This window comes from Pyrgilauda ruficollis, unplaced genomic scaffold (genome assembly GCF_017590135.1).
Source record: "Pyrgilauda ruficollis isolate IOZ18807 unplaced genomic scaffold, ASM1759013v1 scaffold142, whole genome shotgun sequence".
Taxonomy (NCBI): Eukaryota; Metazoa; Chordata; class Aves; order Passeriformes; family Passeridae; genus Pyrgilauda; species Pyrgilauda ruficollis.
Genome location: NW_024512766.1, coordinates 344621 through 363385, shown reverse-complemented (window position 1 = coordinate 363385; position 18765 = coordinate 344621). Strand labels below are relative to the sequence as shown.

General features: G+C 38.3%; 1 protein-coding gene across 1 annotated transcript in view; it reads right to left on the bottom strand.

Moving 5' to 3' along the window:
- The window catches only part of ANO2 (anoctamin 2), a 151436-nt gene that overhangs the window by 59658 nt on the left and 73013 nt on the right, over positions 1-18765 (bottom strand). The window contains exon 14 of the mRNA XM_041460361.1: positions 15134-15217. Coding sequence (XP_041316295.1) covers positions 15134-15217 — 84 coding nt within the window. The remainder of the gene's footprint in view (positions 1-15133; positions 15218-18765) is intronic.

Genomic DNA, 18765 nt, shown 5'->3' with positions numbered 1-18765 from the left:
CTCTATCAGAGTGAAGCCATTACCCCTTTTCACGTCCCTCCAGGCCCTTGTGAATATTCTCTCTATCATTTTTGTGGGTATCCTTCAGCTACTGGAAGAGCACAGTTAAGAAGAAAATTTTCACTTGTGTTGTTATTGGGAGACAAAATAGACTTTTGCAGCATAAAAATGTGCAAGCCAGATTCCTAGGAGCTCACAAAGATATGCCATTCCTTCTGCCCTGAGATACAAAGAAGATACATTGGATGTTTCAGAAAATAATAAACACCCATCAGTAATATTTTCTACCCTGCAAAGCTGTATATTCAGCTTTACTGAATACTAAATGCAGTATTCACTCTAAGTCAGACTTAAAATGCAGTACAAATCAAAATTGCTTTACATTTCTGAGGCCCTGACATAGTTTTTAAGCCTGGAATGTGCAGCACCTCTATGAGAAAACATCAATGCAACAAACCCTTGTATTGACACTGCCTAGCCTTCCCAAGTGTACAATCACCTAAAGGAGATTTCAGAACAAAAATGGAAAACAAGGCTCATGATATCAGACATTCCTTGTCTTCTTTTAGTGCTCACTGCTGTGATCTAAATGGAAGATGCTCCTCACCAACTCGTTCATTAATGTTCATGCACAGAAAAAACTAATTATGCACTTCAAGAGAATTCACTGCCAATTTACTTTTCACATAAAACCTTTTAAAATATAGACATACAATATTAATAAGGAGAACTATTTCTACCCTTCTTCTTCTGAGAATCTCCACATTCTCATAAACAGTACTATAAAGGAAGGCAATTGAGTAAAAAGCTTACTTAACTAACTTTTAAAGGAAAATCTGGAATCAATACACTTGAAAACAAATGCATATTGATTGTGCCAGTTTCCTCTTCAAAAATAAACTGTCTCAGTAAATTACACAAAGCACTCAAGGCTTGACACAATCCTTATGACTCACAGATCTTATTCTTTCTATATCCTGTTAATTTTATTGCTGTGACTGGCCCCAGTTAGCCAGATTAGTACTGGTGGTAAAATCATATACATGTAAAAGCTTATGAAAAACGTCATGTTTTAACATCCTTTGTTCATAATCTTTTTTTTTTGTTCTCAAAACCTGCAAAGATTCTACCAGCTGCACAGTCACCATCTCTAACAGCCTGTCTCTAAATCAGGTGAAATAAACCAACAACCCTCCACTTTGGTGGACTTTGGCCACAAAGCAATTTTCATCAAATAATTAAGGCAAAGACAGTAACTTCTAATATATGGATAATGATGGGTTTGATATGTTCAAAACTCTTTATAATTATCTACTTTTAATGCTGTGATAAATAAAGATGCTACGAGTCTGCTTTTCAGGATAAAACATTCCTTAATGCTCTCTCATGCCAAGACTCAGTCTTGCAAGCTTTCCATTTTTAGCTCTTCCTTTGATATCAGTAAGAGCTCTGGAAAAAGGAATTGCATAATCAGGTCCTTAATCAAATTTATTAAAACCCTGATGATATACAACCCAGTTAAGGAATACCTTTCCGTTCCGTAAGAGCTTTTTACATTCCCTATAAAACACTTTCCTCCTCATGACATAAAACTTAGTGCATGCATTGCTGTCTGTCAATATAAAGTACAAGCCCTAGAAATGAAAATGGGGCAATTAAATCTACAAGCTGTGGCTAATTTAATAATGAAAAGATAATGCTAATTGGCTTAAGAACTTTTGAGCAACTTTCAATCATGTTATTAGTCAGGTTGTAAAAACCACGGCAATATTATGATACTCCAGTTTCTAAAAGTAGAATCTTTCTTATCACATTTGCTGGTACAGTACTTCCCTCAAGTGGTAAATGTATTTCTGCCTGTTTTGAATTTTCCTCTATGATACTAAACAGTAAAAAGACATATTATGCTTCCTTGTCATCTTGCATTTTGTGTGGTTATAGGGTCAACTATTTTTTTCTTGCTGGTCTTTGTTTCAACTGCTTCTTTCCATGCAAGATCTTTTAACCGTGTCAACCACAGAACTATACATTAAACATTACTAGCATATCTCTGTCAGATGTATATGGCACATTTCAGAGCACAGCATCCCTGCTTGGGATGACAGCTGTCCTCCAAAGGCTGATACTCAGAAATATACAGTTGAAAACATTCATCAATAGCCTGGATTTGGGGACTGTATCGAGCTCTTCAGAGACTGCATCTAAATACCTTTAAAAGTAGAAGAAAGACATTTATATCCAGGGACAAGTGAAGCATAAAGTCATCAGGATGGTTAGTTACGGGGATATAGCTCTACCTAGAAGGAAAGGCTTAAAGAAATGAACTTGTTCAGCCTTAAAAAACAGAGACTGAAGATGCAATTGCTGTAGAAAACTGTCTAGAAGGAGAGTGCAGGGAAGACAGAGGCAGAACCCTCTTGGAAGCGCAGAGTGATGAGTTGAGAAGCAACAGACACAAGTTGCAACAGGGAAAATTCCAGTCAGGTTTCAGAGATCACAGAAACTCCTCACAATGAGGTCAGGCCAACATTGCAGCATGTTCTTCAGAAAGGCTGGGAATCTCCACCCCTAGGAACTGTAAAAATGGGAGTGAACAAGGCCTTAAGCAAACTGTTCCAAAGTTGGCCTTGCTTTAGTCAGGGGAGTGGACTGGAAGGTTACAAGAGATCCTGCCTAATATATATCATCCTACAGCTTTGATTAATTTTAATACCATAACTAGATTACCTTTAAAAGCAGTCCTACTGAACAGTGTCCACACTTCTCCATTCCTTTTTTCTTCTCTCTGTATCTGTGCATCTACAGTTTCTTTGGGAATCTTTGGTTTGGTTTTTGTTCTTTTTTTTTTTTTTTTTTTTTAACTTTTAAAAAAATTTCCTTTGCAAAATTTAGTTCAAACTGGACTTTTAACATTTATTGCTTACTCCTGCTCTCATTCTTTCTCCCAAGGTAGTTTTTTTGCTGAACAATCTTCTTTGATCCACTTCATTTTAGTATTCTGATTGCTTCTAAAATCCTCCTTAAAGGAAATTATCACTACATGAGCTCAGTGATCTAATTTATTAATACATATTAAACCCTTTAATATGAGCATTTTCAGTGTTTTTCTATAAGTGGAACTTCAAGAAAACTGAAGCCTTGCCTGCATTTAGACCTCAATCACATCAGATTTGTTAGTTTTGAAAATAACTTTCCTTAACTTCTCAGTATTGTTACTAAAATTAAAAACCTCAGCTATAGCCTGAAGGAACTTTAGCCTACTATTCAATATAATTTTAGTTGAAACAACTCACAGCTATATGACTTTATCAACTTGTTGCTTTAAAAGATTTTTAAAAGATTTCCTACAACCGACATAGCCAATTAGAATTCTCTTATTGTCAATTGTAGACACCTCAATGTATGAGATTCTTGTTTGAGGCTTAGAGAAAGAGGGACACAAAAGAACCAGAGGTATCTTAGCAGGTAAGCAAAAGAAAGATAACCTGGTGAATGATAGTAACAATCAAAAAAATAAAGCTAAGTTAAATAAAAATGTAAAATTCTGCAGCTTGAATAATTTTAGATTAAAACGAGTATTACTAGCTACTGATTTATTACAGAGAGTAAGTGGTTGATACAATTCTTTTCCCACTTAATCAGCTTTATATAATATTGTCATGTTGTAACAAAGAAACCAGTGTGCAATAGGTGCCTGGTATGATATTATATCTGTATCCTTTCTGGTTTTAAAAGCATTAGACTATGTCTTTCCTGATTCTGTCTGTACTTGTGAAGGAATACCTAAGCCTCAGCTCTTTGTTCACCTTTTGAAAATATAATTAACTTCTTTCAAAAGCATAGCAATATATAAAATTAAAATGAATCTAATTCAATTTATCCCCTAGTCTGCATTCCTGATACCTGTAATTGGTGTTGCACCTCAAGCCTGTGAATCAGTGAGCAGCATCCCTCCTTAAAAGCAGGCCAAACAGGGACCCTCTGAGACCGCAGGAGGAACGTGCCACCTCTTAAGCCACCTGTGCTGAATACCTGTTCTCCACCAGCATCAGCACAGTGCCATCTGGTTTTGACTCCAGGTTTCTCTTCCTAATAAAATTGTAGCCAACACACTTGTCTGGCTTGGCAGGGAAATACTGTGGTATGTGGTATGGACCCCAATTATTTTTCAGCTGAAATACAGAATAGTCCTTCATGAGTTTCATTGCTAAATTAATGCACTGGGCCATTCCTGAGACTGTTTCACATTTAACTTGATCTTCTGCAGAATGGCTGTGTCTCTGAACAAAGCTCTGGGAACAAAATGGGAAAAGTAGAGAAACCTGCTTGCTGTAAACTTGGGAGTCTCCATATTTTCAGTGTAGCCTTGCCAGGGCTCGCTGTTGAAGTGTCATTTTTCTGGCTGGATTTGATTTTGATTGCTTGAAATGCTTACTTCCTCTCTCCAAAAGCCACACAGGGATTTAAAACAGTGTCCGAACCTCAATATGGTCATTTTCCCTTCAAAGCCCTTCTGAATGCAGCTGACTGACAAATTTCCCATTCAAACTGATCTTGCCATTAAGTATCATATGAAGGATGATAATTCTCTTTTCCAACAGTCAGGAGTTTCTCCCAGTCCTTATTGCTCCACTGAACATCTAGGAAGCATGAATGTGAAAATCGCTGCTCATGCCTCATATATTTTTGGGCATACCTTGAAGGCAATATAAGTTAGAACAGCTGTGTACCACTAACAATTTGACCACCTGAGGTCTTTCTGTCTCAGATTTCTTCCAGGATATCATAAAGGCTGCTTCCATAAACCAAAATATTTACCCAAGTGGAAGTGACTCATCTCATCAGTCCAACTAGCACTGCAGGCAACACAAATCAAATGCATTCAAACACCACATCCCATTATCTTCTTTTTCCTGCAATGAGTGCCCCAAAACTCAGACATAATAGACTCAAGAGAGTGATAGCAGAATCCTATAATCATGGAATGTTTTGGGTTGGAAGGGACCTTGAAGACCATCTGGTTCCAACCCCCAGCCATGGGCATGGACACCTTCCACCAGACCAGATTGCTCAGAGCCCCATCCAGCCTGGTCTTCAACACTTCCAGAGATGGAGCAGCCACAGCAAATTTTCTTCACTCTTCATCATTTACACAGCTATAGGTTTTGAACAGTTCAGTCTGCACTGCTTGTGGCCTTATGTTTCCTAAATTCTGTAAAGAGTTCATAATTAACCCTTTCCTCAAAAGCCTGCCATTGTTTTTATTCTCTCATTATATGTTTTCCTGTCCTTAGGTTTTGACCCTGCTTCTAACTCAGCATTTATCAGGCTGACAATGCTCCAGCTTCCATGTCAACCCATTTAGTCCATCTCTTATCATGTAGTACAAACCTAGGAAAACACACTTTAAAAAAAATCCAAACATAAATTTTAAGTTATGCTTTAGATGTACACTTTGCTATCCAATCTTAGCCATTCTGGAAAAAATGTCTTGCTTTCTTTCTTCTTCAGACTGTTAAAAAGCTAGTTAAATTCTTGCTTGAACTTATTTTTTTCTGATTCAGTTTTTGTCTCTCTGAACCTGGTCTAGATTTTCCTTTCCATGAGGAGAAACTAACCAGAAAAAATTGTCCTTAAGGTCTAGGTTATTCTCTGGTTTAACACGTAGAGGGAAAAGGGACTAATTATATATTAGAATAAATGAAAGTAGGTATAAATTTTACTTTTTAATATGGCAGCCTTCTAAATCCTGAAGAACAAAATGGCAGAACCCAGTCATGATGCATTTGTTTCCATAACTGAACAAGCCTGGGGGAGCAATATCCAAGCAACCAATATATTTTGTTATATTTTGATAGATTTAGTAATATAATTGAGAAAAAAAAATTCAAAACAGAACTTATCTACCTTCTAAAGCTTTAGACCCACACAAAATGAACAATAACCTGCAAATTTTCCCACACTCTATTATATTTCTACAAGGAAGATATTCCCAACTCTGTAAAACCTTTTAACAAAATTGGAAAAAAGTGGATGATGGAAAATCATGACATCAAGGACAGCAGAGAAGGATGGGCACTGAACAGCAGTGGGTAGAAGGCACTGTAGTGGCATTGGCAAATCAGCTACTTGAAAATCAGATTCTTCTCTTTACCTTTGAAATGAAAGTTCTTACACACATTTTTCTAGTCAGTCACAGTGAAAGATATTGATTAACAACTTACTAAATACATTCTATTCCCCCTGTGGAATACACAGTTGGTTTACTGAAGTATACTACATTTCTCTTGCATAGGGAACCCATTATATCATTAATCAAACACACAAGTTTAGATGGCATGGTTATTAATCTGCCTTTAGTAAACCCAAGTTACATTTTGTCCCGTTGCTCAAGTCCTTCTAGTAATGCTCAAATTATATTTTCTTTCAAAATATGCTTATTGTGGTCAAACCAATTTGTCTGCACTTGTTTGAATCATTTCTTTCCTGCATTCCACAGAATTGCACAATTGGAGTTGGAAGGGACCTCTGGAGATCATCTTAGTTCTCTATCCTGCTTAGAGCAGGGTTACTGAGAACAGATTCTCAGGCCTCTGCCCAGACAGACTTTACTCATCTCTAGGAATGGAGACTCCACAAAATATCTGGGAAAATTACAATCACAGAATTCCAGGATGGTTTGAGTTGGAAGAGACCTTAAATCTCAACCTAATTCCAGCTCTCTGCCATGGGCAGGGACACCTTCCACTAGCCCAGCCTGCTCACAGCCCCATCCAACCTGGCCTGGAACACTGCCAGGGATGAGGCAGCCACAGCTTCTCTGGGCAACCTGTGCCAGGGCCTCTGCACCCTCACAGGCAAAAATTCCTTCCTGATATCCAATCTAACCTGCTCTCCACCAGTGTGAAGCCATTGCCCCTTGTCCTGTCACTCCAGGCCCTTATCAAGAGTTTTTCTCCATCCGTCCTGTGGGGTCCCATCAGGCACTGGAAGGCCCCAGTGAGGTCACCCCAAAGCCTTCTCTTCTCCAGGCTAAACAATTTCTACTCTCCCAGCCTTTCCCCCCAGCAGAGCTGCTCCACCTCTCTGATCACCTTGGTGTCAAGTTTATTTACTACATGAAATACCAGTGTGAAGGGACTTCTAAAAACAATGCCATTGTATCCCTAAATCAAGTGAAACACAAAAATCAGCAGATTAGCAGGCAAGTGTTTTTCAATCAAAAACTGAGCAGTTCAAACTGAGTTCCTTAGCTCTTTAAGCTTGGAGGTTGTAGAATTTCAGTCTTCGTGGGATGGACACCCAAAGGAACTGAATGCAAATGCAGTTTATTTCTTTAAAATTGCAGACAGGATTTCAGTATGCATCAAATAAAAAATTCTTGGCAACTAACTTAAATGACTGTTGTTTCCACATCCAATTTCTGTAAATTTTGTCCCAAATCTGGGCTTCTGTAGGAGATAAATAGCATGAAATTTACCCTATAAATGTGCTCAACAGAAGGTAAAAAATATACTCCAAGATACAGGGGTTTGTCACCAGCTGCCAGGACAGGGAGAATACTCTAGTTTTTTTCTTACTGGTTTTTCTAGTACATTAAATAAAAACCCAGCAGTCTTCTGGAGATTTATTTTTCAGCCTGAAAATTTGCTGCGGCCCTCCAACCTGTTATTATAGTCTTTGACAGGGTACAATGCAAGACAGTAAGTCTTAAGGACTTTATTCCTTACTCAGGCAGAACTCCCCTTAATTTCAAGCAGTGATAAATGGAACCTATAGAAATTAGTTTTTCCACCTTGCTTAATAGGAAAGAGACCTGCATTATCTTGAATGCTGTCAATAAGAAGCTTAGGCCACAATTCAGAAAAAGCATTTAATTGTATCTGTATCCAGGACGCTGAAGCCTGTGCTTAACTTTAATCACATGCTTGGGCCAAAGTTCAACGATTAAACAATGCAAGCTATAGTACCGCCCTAGAGAGAATGTTTCCTTCAGCCAAAATTTTAATAAGTTACACAAATAAGAGCAGTAAACAGCAGCCCTGCCTCCTCTTGTTTCTAGGTTCAAAACACTCTTCCAACAAAGACCATATTTTTGTTTATAAATTTTTTTAGCAGAATCTCACAAGTATATAACAGCATTTTCTTAAAATCCTTGCTCTCTTCCGCACTGTTCAGCCTCCAACAGTTGAATAAAAAAGTATCCAGTATTCCTAATTTAACACATTTCAGCTGTCTAGGCAAAAAAAACCCTCCCCCCCCCCAAAAAAAAAAAAAAAAAAAAAAAAAACAGAAAAAAAAAGGCAAAAAAAAAAGTGACTCCTTTGGGAAAGACAAGCAGTGATTTCAATTACTTATAACTTTGGAGAAAAAGAATGGAAGATAGATGAACAGGCTGATGCTATTGCAAGTTGATCTCGGTCTTCTCTGTAAGGACACCAAGATGTGGGAAGGGCCCTGACAACAGGAGAAAGAACAATCTTGTATCCATCCTCACAGACAGAACAAAAGAATAATTAAGGAATTAAGGAATAATAATATTTAAGGAATCTTAATAAGTCTCACTTTGGTCTCTTGAAAGTGAAGAAACCCATTCTAAACACATCACAAGAAATCGGTATTTGTGAAGAGTCATTCTGGATTTACCAAAGGTGAATCATTTCCTGCACCAACCTGGCTGTTTCTGTGAGGAAAATGACTGGACCTGTGGGCAAGAGGAGACTTGTCCTTGTCATTTGCCTTGACTTCAGCAAAAGGTGATTTCCATGGTTTGCTCAGAGGGTGTTAGTCAGTAAGTGTGCCTGGAAACCTGTAACAGCTGGAGTACTGCTGTGGTCATCCTAGAACCACCCTGCTTTACAGAAGGGACCAGGAGAAGGTGATGGAATGCTTGCTCCTGGACGATGACTTCAGGCGGGGGTGGGTCAAGAGATGGTCAGTTTTCTTAAGCATGCAGCTGCCATCCAGAGAGAACTGGACTGACTGAAGGAACAGGTCTCTACTAACCTCCTGAACTTCATCAAGAGCAAATGCCTTTGAAGTAGAAAACTCCTTGGAGGAGAACTGACTCTAGAGAAAAGACCCTTTGGTGTCTGCAGAAAACAAGATGAACAAGAGCCAGGAGTGTGCCCTGGCAGTGAAGTCCAACAGCATGTGGGCTCTGTCAGTGTGTGGGCCCAGGGAAGTGATTACCTCAGCTTTTCAGCACTCATTAGCCTGTATCTAAAATATTGGTTTGGGCCTTCCAGTAGATAACATTAATGGCACTACTTGTGTAAATCAAGGGCAGAGAACATGTCCAAGGAAGAGAAACTGAGGAACAAGGCTTGCTCAGCACAGTTAAGGAGCTCATCAAAAGACAGGGCCAGGCTCTTCGCCATGGTTAATTCTGGAAGTACAAGAGACCATGGGCTTAAACTGAAAGCAGAGAGGTTCAGGCTGCATATAACGAGAAGTTTTCACACAATGAGGACAGAGCATGTCCAGAAAGATATTACCATCTCCATCCTTGGAGATTTCCATAACCTGGCTGGGTAATAACCTCAGTAACACAGTTTGAGATCACACTTTTTGACAGAAGTAGTTATTTTGACTACATAAAATCCTGAAACCCTTCCCAACTTGGAATATTCTACTATAGTACACTTTTAAGGATTTTATTACTTCATATTGAGAGTGTATGAAGAGCTACTTCCTACTGATGTCTGTCTGGAATATAATTGTAGACACAGGAGTACAGCACTGTGACCATACCTTGGGTTCATCTGTATGATACAATAGAGGAAATCCCAGCATAGATTTTCAGAGGAACAGGGAGCAAGTGGGACATTTTTAGCTGTGTTTTTTATACTACTCCATACAAATCTAACCAAATTCCAAGACAGCAACACTGAGAAGGTTTGAACACATGCCATGTACTCTAAAATTGAAGAACTCCCCACATCTAAATAACACATTGAAAGACCATGTCAACTCTTCTTTGAAGACATAAATTCTGCTTATGAATACTCTGGTATGAAACTTCCATAGCCTAGAAGTCAAATAAACATTAAAAGAACCAGAATTATAAAAAGTACAAGTACAAAAAAGAGAATGAAATCTCTGTGTAAGATTACAATCATATGTATCCTCATTCATCTTCAGACATTCTTTTCTTTTCATTCAGTCATTTTTTTAATTTCAAAAATTAATGATGCAACAAATAAGTTGAAAAAGAAAAAAAAGTCATTTATTACATACTCATCTTACTATCCCATATGTATAGAAAGATATTTCTCAAAGTAAAGACATGAAAGAGGCCAGAAAGACAATGGCCAGTTTAAGAAATACTGTATCAAATTGATGGGTTTATCATTCTAATAATATGGTTCAATAAATGCTAAAATACTAGGCATTAAAGAACTCTGGGTATATTTAAAGTTCTTTTATAATTCTGATTGTTCAAATTGGTATTTATGACCAATTATCTTGGTTTCTTCTACAGAGTTTCAGCTAATATTTACAATAATAAGATATTTTTTTCTTTAATTAATCTTATCAAGGACTTCCTTAATGAAGAAATGGGCTCCAGTATCTGAAAGGGTTGTTAGTCCTTGTGGGAGATTTGCTTATGGAAGATTGGTAATCAGCTTCTAGCAAGAATTTTTATTTTGTGTTTTGCAATGTTGAAATTTTAAAAATAGATATATAAAGTATTAGCAATGTACAATTCTACTTCACATTTATCTGTATCATCCTTTACACCAGAGACCCTTCTCTCCAAACCAGCTTGCTTTAATTCAGTTGTTAACTGAAATGATGGTTCAGAAAGAAATATTTCTTCTTTGCTTCAATTACCAGCTGAATTAACTATTTGAATAATTGATTCTGCTAGTATCATATTTAAAATGAATTAAAGGAAAGACAGAATGCCAGAATCTATTACTCCTAGGGTTTGCTCCAAGTCAGGACACAAGCCAAAAGACAAGCCCTTATTTTTCTATAATGAAAATTTTCCTTGAGAAATATGTAGAATTAGTTATTCACTTTCCTGCCAAATAGGAAAGATAAGAACACACACACACACACACACATATATATATATATTATGTTGAATCATGTTTGCCAGATCAGCTGGACATTTAATGAAAAGGAGTCAGGGCCTGATCCATCTCTCACAAAAATGACTGGAAGGCTTTCCATCAGTTCCAGTGAGAGCTGGATCTAGCCCCCTCTGCATGTTTTCAGGCACAAGAGCAATTTTCATTTCCTGACCTCTGTGTAATTCCATTGAGGATTCCACTACTGCAGAGAGAGAACAACTTCTCAGAAGATTGCAAATATCCACCACATTTTCAGTTAACACATGCAGTAACTTAACCCTATTCATTAAAGGTTTCTATCCTCATCTTCTGTGTTATAGTTCATTTAAGAAAAACAAAATATACCATTAATTACTTCATTACAAAGCTTGCATCTGCTGTGTTTGTATGAATGTATTATCAGACACATGGATTCATATATGTGTGTAATCCTTCATCTCTGCTGCAAGGACAAAAATGCCTTTTGATGTACATGAATAAAGGAGCTATACATTGCAAGCCTTTATATCAGAGAATCATAGAATGGGTTGAATTGGAAGGGACTTTGAAGATAAGTCAGTTCCAACCCCTTACCATGGGCAGGGACACCTTCCACTAGCCCAGGTTGCTCCAAGCTCCATCCAGCCTGATCTGGAACACTTCCAGGGATGGGGCAGCCACAGCTTCTCTGGGGAACCTGTGCCAGGGCCTCACCACCCTCACAGGGAAGAATTTCATCCTAATATTTAACCTAAGCTTGCTCTCTTTCAGTTTGAAGTCATCCCTCATTATGCTGTCACTACATGTCCTTGTAAATAACATGTGACCATAAAGAATTAAATAGTAGTACTGACTATAAGATAGGTCATTCCAGATTTCCCAAATCAGTCTCTTAGAACTTGTCATTTTCTAAAATCAATGTCATAATTCATAAAGACTGCCTGTTTATCTATTTGTTACTTAACCTGAGGCATCAAACACAAATGTTTCAACTCCTTTAGCTGTAAATGAATTCTCTCCTGAAATAATAGAAGTTAGTGTTATTGTTCGCCAATCTTTTGTGAAGCTCTCTGAGCCCTCGCAGTTTCTTTCTCACTTTCCAAATAACCAATAAAATATTTATTCAAACAACCTGAACAGGGTGGTGGAGGGTGAATTTTTTTTCTTTCCTTATTCCAGTAGTGGAAACACACACAAGTGGTGTGAGAGCTGTATTCTAGAACACAAACCCCACTGGGCAAGTAATAAATTAGATGTGTCATACTTTGTCTTGCCAGGCTCATCAGGCTGATTTGGAATTTGCTGCCTGGGTAGAGTGACTCATATGTTTACTGGCCCTGACAGGTGCTGGGCATCTTCCACACTCATTAAAGTTAATGACTTGAACAGCAGAGAAGGAAAACTGTGTGCTGGTTTCCTCTGAACGTGTATTCCCAAGTTATCATTTAAGAGAGGATGTAAGTGGTGTCACCTTTCTCCTGCAATCACAAAAGCAGTCCCTAACCAAACCCCTGTCCCTTCATTGAAAAAAAAAAAAACAAACAATTAGCTTCACAGGAACCCCTTGTTGGAGTAAGGCAAGGGAAAAAAATGCACTGTACACAGAGCTTTGCACATAAAAGCTACTTCTTGCCATAAAATCAGTCATTTCCTCACTGGAACAGAGGAATTAACATACTGGAAACAAGCCAGTAATTTTATAGAAATATATGCCTTTAAGTAAGCTCTAGACCAGTATGCTCACAATAGCCACCCTTTGGCATAATTTCTATCCCAACAAGCCACAGCTGCTGAACTGGAGACTTCTGACTTGACATTAAGTAAGTAATGAGAAGTTTTAGGCAGCAGTGCCAGAGCAAATCCTTTGATATTAATGCAATACTACAGTTGTTGACCAGCCATACAAAAAAAGATATGCCTTTAATTTACACTAGTTAGCTAAAAATATTCAGGAGAAATCTTCACAGAGACTTATGCCATGACATTAGACTGTCAACCAAAACATGAAGAGATAGAGACCTCACAGACATCTGTGTGTATTCACACAAAACCAAAAATTAGTAGGATTGAATCCTTAAGTACAGAGACATCTCTACTTTGATGCCTGTCCAGCCACTAGATCTCCCCTAGTAATATGACAAAGTTCTGTACCCTGGCATCCACTCAATAAGGCAGAAATACTGAGCCAGAGACCTCACAGAAACCTGTGCCTTAATATTAACCTGCCATACAAAATCTCCTGAGCTAATGGTCTTGCAAAAAGAAAAGGTTGAAATCTCTAAAAATAAAGTAAAATAATTATTGCAATCTTAAATACTCATCACTTTTAATGTTTCATTTTTCAGGGTCTTCCAAAGCAAAATGTAATGGTGTATTTCCACAGTTAGGACTGTTTAATTGAACTGTTTAGTTTTTTCCTCTTCTGCAGTTCTCATATCAACATCTATTGATCTCATAATTTCCTAAGACACTGATGTACAAAGGTGTGAGCAACACTTCTTCCAAACCCAGGCTAATGTGCTATTTGCTGGACAGAATTACTAAGCCAGAATGTTCACTGATGGAAAACTGCTCAGTCGCTTGGAATATATTTCAGTAATTTGGGAAACACTAATTCAGAAATTCAGTATTTCTTCCATCCACATTGGCACAGAAAGCAATTTGACAAAAAACATACCATATTAGCCTTTTCATTCTTGATGTCTGAAAGGAGCTTTTCCTAGTTTTGTAGCGCAGGATCTTTACATTGTTCCTTGTTTCCCACCTATTCACTTAACATTTCTTCTTGGGTTGTTTTTTGGGTTTTGGTGTGGGGTTTTCTCTTTTGGCTGGTGTTTTGGGGAATTTTTGGTTGGGGTTTTTCTGTTTATTTTTGTTTTACCTTAAATTAATACCTAATCTATAATTATTTTTGTATCTCAGATAAGCAAGATAATAATAATATTCTACAGCATCAATGGCTGACTTGTTTCCAGTTCCCATTTACTTTAAGCCAAAAAAACAAAAGCTGAAGAGCAACTATTTTATTGGACTTTTACAGTCCTTTATTCCTCACTTGGAAGCCCAAGGGAGCTGTACAATGTGTAAGACCCCACAGTGTTCTGTGAGTCTCTGCTTATTGGACAAGATCAAAAGCCCACTAAAATAATTGAGAATCTTTTCATGATTTTCAGTGGCATTTGATTGGGCACAACAGGTGACAGGCAGACTCACTGAAATGAAAGATTCCCTGGAAACACTTTACAATGGTGGTCAGCAGAAGAAAGAATGAAGTTCTTCCACAAGCTAAATTTGTTGGACCAAACCTGAAAACTTGAACATTCTCCACTTTGGATACTGATTCTCAACCTGTAAGCAAATTAAACTGTTTTTTTCTCCTTGGAAGACAAACATGGTATTGGAATGTTTTGACTTTGCTGACACACATGGAATGCAGGGAATGAGCAATGGTTAACCAAGCCTAATGGACCAAGACTACAGAATTTCTGAATGTTTAGAATATAGACCTCCGTCAACAATTTACAAGAGGAGATTGATAAAAAAGGCTTGTTCAAAAAAGTTTGAAATAGACATAAAAATCCTGAACCCTGTTCAGTCTGAATATTGTCTACCACCTATTTTTCCATTTGTCCTGGAAATGCCATTAAAACTTCACAGCTGTGTAACTGCAGCAGCACTAAAGAGTCTAAACACCAAGGTTACCTTTGCAAATGAAATTACCATAATAAAAGCTGCTTTCTCCATTGTGCAGAAAGTACAGACATTCTGAGGGATGAGGATAAGAATTCTGTGGTGATTATCTTGGGAATCAGGCACTACTCTACAGATTAGATTCTGAACCACCTGGCAACCCCATTTCCATGCAAATTGCTTTACTTTGAAAGACATGACCTCAAAGCTCTGGAATGGCACTGTAGGCCTGCATTTCACCACACCACCACCTACCAACTCAAAAGGATAATTAAGAGCACCAAAAAGGGCCTTTTGCAACCTCTGAGAGACAGACAAAAATATAACCACAACATAACAAAACACAAATCCCACATAAATGAAAAGAGTAAGCTGCATCTCACCTCGTTTGAACTTTCTGTTGTGATGTTTTTATTTTTCAGCTTTTTCTGCAGCAGTTTGGTTTCATACTCTGGCCTGGGATGTTCCTGAAAGAGACAAAAGCAAACAAACAAACAAACATGATTATGATTAAGAGAAAATCTCTAAAATGTTTGGTCACATTCACAAACAAAGCCATCAAGATGATTCAACTCCACACACCTTTTGGACTAGGATGTCAGATCTGGCCCAGCTTCCCTAATTCAATAACCTTTCAATGTGCCCTTGCAAAATATATTTTTCTCTCCCAAATTAAAGCATAAATTAAGCAAGATGACAAAAATTTACCAGGCTTTTCAAGTGAGCAGCTCACAAAAGAGAAAAGTATCATGAATGTCCTCATTCCCACCAAGTTCTGAATTCATTCAGAGCTGGAATTTGGATATCTCCCGTAAAACAAGACATTCCTACAGCAGTGGCTATATTATCCCTCTTTACTATAATTAGAACCCTTGCATATCAGCCCCATCCAAAACAATGGATTATTAACATTTTTAATTTAATCTGATAGTCATGAAGAGAACAAAAACCATTTTAAATTAATAAATCCTCATGAGCAATAGAATGGGGCCTACATGGAACTTCACCAGAATTCCTTGACATATACAGGTGGTGTTCATTTTCTGTACCTGTTACATTTTCACCACAGCAGACACAAGCCTCAATATTCTGTGTTGCATGTGAGAATATAAACACAGTGAGACCTCCAAACTATTTTTTTATCCTGATAGTGAGGTTTTCCTAATGCATTGAAAAGGTATGTGATAAACTATCATTTAAATAATTGAATCTTGGAATAATCTGTGTTGGAAGGGTCCTTACCAATCTCATTCCAATCCCTCTGCCATGGGCAGGGACACCTTCCACTTTGATGTGTAAATGTTTTTGGCCGTAAGGAATGGCAAACATCACAGGGTCTTTCAAACAATCAGAAAAAATTAATTATTAATTATATACTTGGCATGGGAATTGGTGTGTAATCCCTAACCTACTATAAAAGAATATGGCAGTGGGCTTTGGATAAAAGAATGAGATGAAAGAAAAGAGAGAAAAGGAGATTAATAAGAGAGAGAGAAACAGATGAGCAGCCCTAATTCCAGTGTTGATCCCTGATGGGATGATGGGATGTCCAGGATCCTGAGGTGTGCTACCTAGGCATGCTGGGGGTTTCCCTTTTAGGGATGGGTTTCTCCCCTGAAGATAAGTGTCTTGCTTTCCATGCAAATAAGTTATCTTGAACCCTCTATCCTTTCAGACCTTTCTGGAAATGGGCCAGGAGCTTTCAGGGGTCTTGGGTGGTCTTGATCACCACTCCACTACAGTCCATGCCTACTTCTTGGCCTCATTCCTGCACTTTTTTTGTTGCGCCTCTGTGGACTTGACCAAGATATTTACCCCAGAAAAGTGCTGCACTACCACCACATGTCCCCCTTCACCAGTCACATTTTGTTCTTCCTCCTGGCATGCTGGTACCACCGACCCTTGCCTGTGTCTACCAACAATCCTTGGTTGGCTCCGTGGCTATCCCAGTATCAGTGTTTGAGACACACTCAGTGGACACATCTTTTCTGGGTATCTACACAAGGTTGCTCACAGCCCCATCCAACCTGGCCTGGAACACTGCCAGGGATGGGGCAGCCACAGCTGCTCTGGGAAACCTGTGCCAGGGCATCATGACCCTCACAGGGAACAATTTCTTCCCAATATCCAATCTAAACCTGCTCTCTGTCATTGTGAAGCCATTCCCCCTTGTCCTGTCACTCCAGGCCCTTTTCAAGAGTCTTTCTCCATCTTTTCTGTGGGTTCCCTTCAGGCACTGGAAGGCCATAATGAGTCACCCCAAAGCCTTTTCTTCTCCAGGCTGAACAATCCCAATTCTTCCCAACCTTTTCTTGTAAGAGAGCTGCTCCATCCCTCTGATCATCTTGGTGTCCCACCTCTGGACAACAAGTGGAACTCCAAGAAACAGTGAGGTACAGGTAAACTCTAACATTAATAAAGCTGATCAGCAGCAAAAATGGTGGTAAGCAGGATGAGAAAAGGACAGAAAAAGGTACAACAATAAGCATTTAAAGTTGCTGCAGTCAACACCTGTATCCTGATGCTTCTTACATTTTTACTGGCTTGTGTTATTTGCATTATTTGCTACCATTCTTCCTTATATAAAGATTCAGAGGCTGGATGTGACAAACATCTTTAGATTTAAATGAAGAAAGGATGAAGATATCTGGCATGGATGGCTACATGAGAGGAGACAGCTTGATCAAAGCAGGGAAAGGAGATAAATGAGGCTGTAAGAAACTGAGGAGATCTAGATAAACTGTGCTACTGCAGACCTGAATTTGTTTTCTTCCTTTTTTTCTTACTTTCTGCTAAGCAAAGTATTCTGAGACATGAGGGGCAGTCTCCAGAGGTCAGAGCAACATTTGAAAGCTGATTTGAATGAAAACTAGGTGAAATAAAGAAAATAAATGCCAAGCAAAACATTGTACGCTAAACTAATTTTTGCTATTGACAGTTTTGCTCTGAGTGCATATTGTTCAAATTTGGCCAAGTTACATTTAACTTCCCTAGTAAAGGAGTTCCAGTATCCTTTTAACTGCCTTTCATACACCTGCACCTGGAATGGAATAGTAGTTGATCTGTCTTTGTTGAATTTGCCAAGTCATCTTACCCTTGACTGAACAGACCACAGAGCTCCCTGAAATGCATTTTGTATATATTCCTTTTATGAGTATTTTGCACCAAATATTATATTTCTTTACAGTCCAGACTTAGGGATGTTTGACCCATGCATCCACGGATGTGAAGGGAGAATTCCACTCAGCTGTAAAAAGAGTGTGGTTCAGAATGAATTCTTTGTCTGAAAATGGGAAGAGTTCTACACTTAGGACAACAAGCTAGAAATAGTTGTGATGTCTTCACAAAGGCCAAATGTCCATGTAGGGATAGATCTGAATCCCAGGATGCTGGAAGTTTGCCAGTACAGCTGCCAGACACTTATTGAAAACCGTGTGAGCCAAGGTACTGTGAGACCAAATGAATGCTCTGAGAAGAAAACTACAATTCCCATTCTGAAAACAAAGAGCCAAAACATGAAATTTCTACTCAGGCAAAACTCATGTTGACAGTGGGAATTTTCTTTGAGAGTGGCTTCCAGGATTTGCCTCAAACATACACATGTGTATCCACTATCCATCAAATTAAGCCTCTGTAGATAATGATCCAGTTTGATAACAAAATGTGAACTCATCTCTCCTTAATTTCCCTTTGTTTTAGAAAGAATGTGATAATGAAATTTTACAAACATGCATGACAAACACATGGAATGTGTTTTAAAAAAAAAAATTGAACCGTAGCAACTATCCCAGATTTGACAGACCAAAGGAGTTATCAAAAAAATAAGCCATACACTTTAAGTAAAGGCAAAGACCCACTGCAAATTCCTTGAACATCCTTATGCTAACATCCTGAACACAAGCAGAACAGCTAAGCAGTTCACACTGATGGGATTCACAAATAAAAATTGGAATGACCCAGCTGCTGCCCCAAAGCAAGATGGAAATGTGGAATGAGCAGAACAGAGAACCCAGCT